Source organism: Palaemon carinicauda, chromosome 36 (assembly GCF_036898095.1).
Source record: "Palaemon carinicauda isolate YSFRI2023 chromosome 36, ASM3689809v2, whole genome shotgun sequence".
Lineage (NCBI taxonomy): Eukaryota > Metazoa > Arthropoda > Malacostraca > Decapoda > Palaemonidae > Palaemon > Palaemon carinicauda.
Genome location: NC_090760.1, coordinates 30,615,335 through 30,625,334, shown reverse-complemented (window position 1 = coordinate 30,625,334; position 10,000 = coordinate 30,615,335). Strand labels below are relative to the sequence as shown.

General features: G+C 30.0%; 1 protein-coding gene across 1 annotated transcript in view; it reads left to right on the top strand.

Moving 5' to 3' along the window:
- The window catches only part of LOC137628549 (zwei Ig domain protein zig-8-like), an 84,807-nt gene that overhangs the window by 63,008 nt on the left and 11,799 nt on the right, over positions 1 to 10,000 (top strand). The window contains exon 3 of the mRNA XM_068359700.1: positions 9,324 to 9,432. Within this exon, the coding sequence (XP_068215801.1) occupies positions 9,324 to 9,432 (109 nt within the window). The remainder of the gene's footprint in view (positions 1 to 9,323; positions 9,433 to 10,000) is intronic.

Here is a 10,000-nt window from a genome sequence, read left to right as displayed (position 1 = left end):
ATATATATATATATATATATATATATATATATATATATATATATATATATATATATATATGTATATATATAGATAGATAGATAGATAGATACAGTATATATAAATATATATATATATATATATATATATATATATATATATATATATATATATATATATATATATATTTATATATATATATATATATATATATATATGTGTGTGTGTGTGTGTGTGTGTGTGCATATATATATATATATATATATATATATATATATATATATATATATATATATATATGTGTGTGTGTGTGTGTGTATGTATGTATGTATGTATGTATGTGTGTATGTATGTAAGTATAAATGTATGTATGTATGTATGATAAATTTTGAACATTATGACGTGATTTTTTCATATTCAAATAAGCCATATACTTCAATACATTAATGCATGGATTCTCTTATCGACCTTGGGATCAGAGCCCCAAGGCGATATCTCCCAAAGACAATAGCATCTGACCGGCCGGGAATCGAGTCCTGGTCCAGGATACTTGTATAAAAGTGATCGTACCATTTAGCCAGGAAAAAATGGGTAAATGGCACGGTCACTGTCTTATAAGTATTAAAATAAATGGCCTATTTGAATATATATATATATATATATATATATATATATATATATATATATATATATATAAACACACACACACATATAAATATATATATATATATATATACATATATATATATATATATATATATATATATATATATATATATATATATATATATATATATATGTATATATATATGTATATATATATATATATATATATATATATATATATATATATATACTGTACATATATATATTTATATATATATATGTATATATATATATATATATATATATATATATATCAAACATATATATAAGTATATATACACACACACATATATATATTTATATACATATATATATATATGTATATATATATATACACATATATATATATATATATATATATATATATATATATATATATATATATATATATATATATACACACACACACATATATATATATATATATATATATATATATATATATATATATATATATATATATTTTTTTTTTTTTTTTCAGACCATCGAACAGCATTTGCCCACATATTCCCTGTCACACACAACTTTGCTTCCTTCACTCTTACATTGAGGTCCGTAACTTTATTCATTAAAATATTAGTTGCTATACTACTATTCATTTGTAATACACTTACTATTTATAAAGTATTACTATCCTTTCACCTCCATCCAATCCTCAGGCCCCTTTCACACTATGCATTTTTTTCCCCTCACTCGAGGCGGTCTCTGCCCCGCAGTTACTGCGGATGCCTACAGAGATCAATTATCTTTTTAATTATTGAAAACAATTTGTGGTGTGCCATAAGATGGATAACAGGAGCGACCTCTTCTACCTTCATATATTATGAAAGAGACGGTCGAGAATCCATTGCTCAAAGAGACATGCATAGCGTATAAGCTTCTAATATTTTTGTCTAATAATTTCAAATGTCTGAAATAACAATTGAATAACATTGGCGTGTATGGGAAAGACTGGAATTCGACCACGTCCAGGATTACATCATTCTAGAGACATTTTGACTAAAATTTCTATCCTCTACCTCAACCAAAACTATTACCCAGTTTTCAGGAACCATATGTGTCTTATGTATTTTAGGGGAAAATTTTAACTGCATGAAAGCTTAATATGGCCATATGGAGGATGAAAATTTAGTGAAAAAAGAGAGTATCCAATTATCGTTTAAGAAAAGATGAAAAATGTATGTTGAATGTCAGGTTCATCATCTCCTCTTACGCCTATTGACGCAAAGGACATCTGTTAGATTTCACCAGTCGTTTCTATCATGAGCTTTTGAATACTTCTCCATCAAAAATGGATGTTGAAAGTGCATTTGGAGTTTTAAGTAACAAATGGATGATTTCACGTATCTATGAATGTTGGCTAATATTCTTCGTAACATTGTTAGAGAATGCGATGGTTTTAATTTCAAAATCACTAACAATAAATGGATAAAGGAGAGCTTGAACATCTTATAAATATAAGAGCTGAACTAGTAGCGGATGACATCAGAAACACGTTTGCCGATTATTTCTTGAGTGAAGTAGGGGTTTTAAGTTGGCAATATATTAAAATATGACACTGAAAAACTATATAAATTTTCTCCAATCTAGTAATAAGTGTCTTTATGGCGCAGTATTCATAAAATGGTAACAAATGGATAGCCATGTTTTACTTAATAAAATCCGTAGTAAAATCAAAGATAACTAAATAATTAAAAACTCAACATATTAATATTTCTCCATACCATTAGGATTATGAAATCCTTCATTCAAACCACAGCATACTTCTCTTCAAGCAGATGTAACTAAATTACGACTTTTATACTCCTCTACACTTTTATCTCCTGAAACTGGATTCATTTCGACTAAAGAAATGAGAAGTACTGTACCAATATCTTGATCCGTATTCACAGAACTCACGATTTGGTTTTATGATGAAAAGTACCTACCTAATGAAGCTTACCGGCCGAAAAATATCCGCCTGGTGTGAAGTGCATTGAACATGATGGCCAACTAAAACCGCCAATGGGAGCGGCACCGCTTCAAGCCAGTGGGACACCGCTCGTGCGAAGTGGCACCAGGACGGCAAAAAATCCGTGCCGCTGTAATGTGAAAGGCTTCATTAGGTTCATCAGTCAACTTATAAGAGCGATGCCGCTCCGCTGGCAGAGGCGGATTTAAATAGCATAGTGTGAAAGGGCCTTCAGTCATAAAAAATATTTATAATGGCCATATTTTGTGTGCCCCCACAACAATCATTCCATAACTTCAGCCCACAAATGACTACATACCTGTATAGAAAAAAGCACCTTATGTCTATCAAAGCTATTTATAATAAATATATATGTATAAATATATATATATATATATATATATATATATATATATATATATATATATATATATATATATATATATATAGGCTATATATTTATATATATATATATATATATATATATATATATATACATACATATATATACATATGTATATATATATATATATTACTATAGGATGGTATATATATATATATATATATATATATATATATATATATATATATATATATATATATACATATGTATTTATACATATGCACATATATATATATATAAATATATATATATATATATATATATATATATATATATATGTGTATATATATATATATATATATATATATATATATATATATATAAATTTATATATATATATATATATATATATATATATATATATATATATTTATATCAAGGCTGGTAAGCTATACAGCCTTTCGAGTTCTAAACTCAACTCTTTGTTTTTACATTTAATCTGTTACACTTGGAAACATTAACACCCGATCTCTAAGACAGTCATATAACTCCTAGACAGCAATATACAAAATACTAAATATCCAAAGGTCTCTTAAGTACACTCAAAACAACACTGGGTCATTAAATTTATTATTAAGAACTATTTAAAGCACTTCTTACTACAATTCTTTAACAGGGGTACGAGGAAATACTAATTTAAACAATGGTAATTAAAATAATAAACTCCACAAAAATATTTTTTTTCTATATAAATACAACACTTTGAACTAATTTACATAAAAACAAAATAAATCACTTGAAAAATTAAGTCTAATCAAAACTTAGATTAAGACGAAAAATTTTAATTTCTGAAAATTATATATTCACTTGACTTGAGATATCAAATCTGCATTAAACCTTAGACTAAGATAAAAGAAATAATACTTATGAAAATTATACAATCACTTGTTTCACTTAAAATTAAATTTTACACACTATTTATTTCGTCTTAACACTCAATGAATATAGTTAACCATATAACTATACAAATACCTTTCACCTTACTACAGGGCCAGTTACAAAACTTTACACAGTGTCAATACTCATCTCAACACAATGAATTAAAGATCACCTTTGACTTCTTTTGCTATATTTCAACACACGATTTACATTGGGGCACAGAATCACTTTGGAGAGGACACACTATAGGTACTGAGAGAGAGAGTGAGGGAAGCACTTTGTCTCTTTCACAGAACGGTTGCTTCTCTACTGCTGCTATGCAGCCCTGAGGACACAAATATAAGACTTAGCGACTTCCAGAATGTTCCAGGTTCAAGATCTGGAATCGTGGTGGATTGGCCTAAGGGCGTAAGCTTACCAAAAATACTCTCATGGACGCGTACCCTCGCAACAGGGAGACTAACTCTCTCAGTTAGCTCCCCCCCACCTTTTGTCCTCGAAATAGAAAAATATATGAAACTCAATGCTAAGATTTTTGGGAATCTTCCAAAATACGAGGCCAAATATAAAAACCGCGTATTTTCTCTCAAACCTGACGCAATACCCCATAAAAATATAAAATCACATTACATAAGTCCTTGTTCCTTTCTCGTATGGTCACATAACACTCTTAAACAATTTACGTAAGACTTCGTAACCAAAATACATGAAATAAAAAGTTAATTCTTAAAAATGACATAAATCTACACGAGAGGAACCCATCTTAAGAGCTGGCTATTCACCTCTGCAATGCACATATGAAAACTAATAAAACACATGAATAAACTACTGTATTTACTCTACATTAGACCAGCTTCGTGAGAGCATATATATATATATATATATATATATATATATATATATATATATATATATATATATATATATATATATATATATATACATATATATAACTTTATATATATATATATATATATATATATATATATATATATATATATATATAATTTCTTGTACTAGTATAATGATAACCATACCGAAAGGGGGCGTGACAGGTGGTGTAAACGTCACGGGGGCCTACGTCATGGTCGGCACACGTCATTCTGCACCTAGTTGCAATGTATTAATTTCTGTTCTCACCATGCCCATATAATTGAGATGTCATTTCTCGATATAAAGTAAGACAATAATGCAGAGTAGATGCTTCAATGAATTTTCCTAATTAGTCAGTGTCCCGAACTCTGGTGGTTTCGGTTTCACATTGTTCAGAAACCTAGTTCATAATTATATTAAAAAAGGAGGGTGTTATCGGCCTGTAAATAGTTAGTAGCCCTCTTGGGAGTTGACATTACTGCTATGTATTTCAGGAGGTGTGGGTACTCTTTTTTTATTCAAAATCTATCAAACCAATCGATTGCTATTCATTTCTTCTGAAATTTCATTGTTCAATCACAGATTCTTGTCGCCCTTCTTGTGAGTTTCAGGACATAGCCAAACCTCGCCCGTCGAGATTTAGGAATTCATTCGGATGAAGAGAAATCAAGCACACTAAGTTACTGACTACCGATGAATATATACAGTACGGGACTAAACATTACGGAACAGAGCAAAGAGAAGATGGCCTAACAATTGATTTAATGATGGATGAAGATTTCATAGTAGTAAAACTCGCTTAACTTTTTTAAAAATGTAAGATAGAATGCTCTATAAGTACTGCTTGGAAAAATTTAATCATTTTACTGATTCACAAAAAAAGGAGACATAAAAGACCTTAAAAATTACAGTCCTATCAGTTTGCTCTCAGTAATGTATAAACTAGTGACGAAGAATACATTAGGCTGAATAGACAGACAGCTAGAATTTAATCAAATAAGAGAGCTGGCAAGCTTTAGAAGTAGGTATTCAAAACTGACCATCACGCAATTAACCAGCCAATGAAAAAATCAAGAGTATGATAAACCACTATATATGAAATTTATGAGAAATGTTTTATCAAAACATCAATAATAATGGAATATACTCGTAGATAAGGAATAGATGAATCTTATGGTAAAACACTTGGAGATATTTATACAGGAAGTACAGCAATCCTCAAACTACATAAAGATATTGAGAAAATTCTGATTGAGAAAGATGTTAGACATAAAGGCACTATCTCTTCTTATTTATTCACAGCCTGCCTAGAAGTTTTTAAGAATTTTGATTGGGAAGATATAGGAATTTATATTAATTGGGAATAATATGGCATAGTTCTTTTCAGTGAATGATGGAATGAATTGCAAAAGATGATATAGAGAAAGCAGAAATGTATGAATGTGAATTAATATTAGTAAACCTAAGATAATGTTTGATGAAAATGCAGAAACGAAAAACAGGGGGTTATGGGTGAGCCTCTAGAAATTGTTAATAAATATATTGTAGGCACTTGAAACAAACAGGAAGAGTTTCTCCAGGATATGAGAATAAAATAAAAAACTTAAATTAAAAGGATAAACATGGGATGGAGAACCTTTCGTAAACAAATGAGATTATGAAAAGCAAAAGGATTTCTATAAGGAAAAGCATTAAATCAGAAGTTCCTAACAATTTAATTAGCCTATGCATTATAAACTTACACCCTTACTAAAGCCTTAGAACAAAAGCTAATTACAATTCACGGAGCCATAGAAAATTATAGTATTTTGTACTCTAGTTTGAACATTCCGCAATTCAAATTGACAATCTTCATAACAGAATGACAAATACATACACATTTTGGACAGTTTCCAATTTCAATTTCACATATTACATTATAGATTGACAGAGCTGACAACAAATGAGACTTCCAGGATCCTAATGATAATTAGATAAAAAGTAATAACAATTGTTCGTTTCGTAATAGACAATTTAGGTTTTAAGATTGACAAATGCATTTGAGTTTGACATTTCATCACAATTATCATCGTAAGTCTTAGCAACCTGACAGGTATTTTGTAGTATAGCCTCTGTGAGGCAACTTTGTAACGTGATGTAGAAGGAGACATTCAGTACCATACTGTCTTTATTGCGGATCATATAGATTTTTCATATCTAGCACTTACAGCTCCAAGAGGCCGAGGATTTGTTGTACCATTTGTGACATTAACTGCAACCGCATGATAGAGAAGTATGGTAACGGTGAAGATTTCATAACGACATCCAAAGAACTTGGGGTCAATCAGACAGTAGCGTACCAAAACATTAGGAGGTATCAACATCAAGATGCAGTTCAAGCAAGAGAAATTAGAACCTCATGATGAAAGTTGAAGCTAAACAGTAAGTCCATAAACTTTCTGGTGTTGCTGGTAGAAAGTACACAAACCTTGATTTTAGGGGAATTAAATCAAACATTGCGAGATAAATTTACCAGAGAACTTCGTGTCTGATTTTACTGTTGCTAGAGCCTTGGAATGTGATTTCATTAAACTAAAATTGTATAAAAACGTAACACAGGATAGAAACTCCAAACGTGTCGAGGATGCAAGGGTAACTTACGCACATGGCATGTACCCAAGACATTTGCAGGAAGATAGGATATACATTGACGAAATGGGATATAATTTACACACAAGGAGGACTTATGGGAGAGCATCTATGGTGCAATCACAACCTAAAAAAAGTTGGCCGACAGAGTTGGTAACATCACGTTGCTTGCTGCGATTTTCGATGGATCTCGACTAGTTTATTTTCAGATTCACACACATGGTGTTACTAAGGAGAAGTTTAATTATTTTGTATTCAACTTGGATATAATCCTCGATGAATTCAACCCACTCTTCATCATGTATAATGCTCGGTGCCTTTGTTATATTGCCGATAGCTTCCCTACGAGATCTTTTAAATATCTACCGCCATTCTCTCTTTTCCTCAATCCAATTGAGAACTGATTTTGAAAGGTGGAGGCATGACTTAAAATATTGCTTAATGATGTAGCACGTACCTGTAATGCACATCAAGCTCGCCGACAAGAGATGCCCTTACAAGGTTATAAAGAAAATATTCTGCTTAGTCATTTGAAAAACTGTTGTAATTGTGGTCACTCTAGAACTATGTCCTTTATTATATGAACACAGTAACACTTATATTATGAAATATATTAATCGCCAGGATATTTGGAATTAGTTTAGCAATATGCAATAAACTGTAATCGTTGTAAGTTATCGTTTTATTTAACATTAGATACCTGTATTAGGTTAAAATCATGTTGCTCTGATACACTCTATTATAGAATTTATGATGAATGTCAAATAAAATGTATGATTTGTCAAGTAAATTGCCTTTCGTCAAAATCCTTTCGATGTTTGTCAGTATATATTACTACATTATCACAGTTTCGGAGACTTTCAAAGAATTATGGAGATTATTATGAAGACATTTGGGAGTGTCTTTGATATTTACAGATAGTCAAAGATTCATAGCATGTCAAACTGTCTTGAAGATTATCCAATCTGAAAGTCTGGACTCTCATTTAAAATTCCACTTCGTCAAACTTTAAAGATATTGTCATTTACTTATTTTAACTGTTCAGAGTAAAATTCAAAGTACTGGGATAATGGGATTAACACTAAGAGACAGAACAATAGCAACCATGATATGATAGCAAACAAAAGTAGAGAATATTCTAACAAATAAGAAAAAGAAAGGAACGTGGGCAGGATATATAATGACGACAGATAATAGATGAAAAGAAAAATAAAATAGCATAATGGGTCCTTATAGATTGCTAAAGAAGCAGAGGAAGGAAGAAATTACGATGGATTGACGTGCTAAGAATTTTTTTTGGTATAAACTCATAAAAAGAGCATAAACAGATTGCACTGGAATAACATGGATGATGCCTTTTTCCGGCAGCAGACTATCAACGGCTAATGATGATGATGTATGTGAGTGTATATATATATATATATATATATATATATATATATATATATATATATATATATATATATATATATATATATATATATATATATATTAAGCCATCTGTATTCTTAATCATCTTTTTATCCCTGATACTATGAGTATCGTTCAAAGACTCTATTCCCAGTTTTTTTACTTTATTTCCATTTTATCAATGCTTCCACGTAAACCATTTGTAACATATTTCAGAACATGTGGGTTGAAGAAATTGACTTTTATAACTACTGCATTCGCATGTATGAAAGGGTATTATGTTTTGAAAAGTGTTGCATGAGAGTGAGATTTTGAAGCTTCGAAGTCTCTTCTTTTTTTTAATATATCTGTCGCCTTAGCAAGTGAAAACAAGCCCAGCTAAATTGCGTATGTTTCTATTTAATATTAACAACGTTGTTCCGTTGTTTTTAGTCTTTATATAAAGGTATTTCTGAACTATTTATTTAATATCTGTTCATATGCAGCGAAATCAACTAAATGATGTATACCAATTAATTTTTTTTTTTTTTCCAGCTCTGGGAACTTTCGATAAGAGAGGTAAAACTGACAGACGCAGGTCTCTACGAATGCCAGTTAGCAACCTATCCGTTCACGTCATACTTTTTCACCCTGAAAGTCGTAGGTAAGTAGCTACTCCAAAGTCAAGTTTGGCCAAGAAAAGTTTTAACCAGGTGACGTCTTTGTTCCATTTCTCATATTTTAATTAGTTTTCTTATATTCACACGATATTAGATATATTATTAATGAAGAGTAGATTCTTTTAGTTGCTAATGTTTACATAGCTGTATCGTTTTTCTTGGAAATTTTCTTGATACTAATACATTTAGATAGTTTCATGGCTGTCAATAACTCTATAAACCATTATGTGAGATTTATATTTTTTGAGGAAACTTCTTATATGAAAAAGAAATGTAAGGAAAATATTAATATATAGATAAGGCTCTCTATACGTGGTTTTCTTCAATATTTATCATTACTTATGTAACATATCGTTAAATCTGTTAGTGGAAAGATTAGTCCTGAAAGAATCTGCAGACAGTCAGTAATATAAATCAACAATAAAAATGTTCAACAAGATTACCAGGAGACGTTATAGATTTACCAAAGTCAGGTATCTTTTCATCTATAATCCCATATTTCTAAGACAGAATTTTCATGATCACTATCGCAGACATAGTGTTCATGAAAAT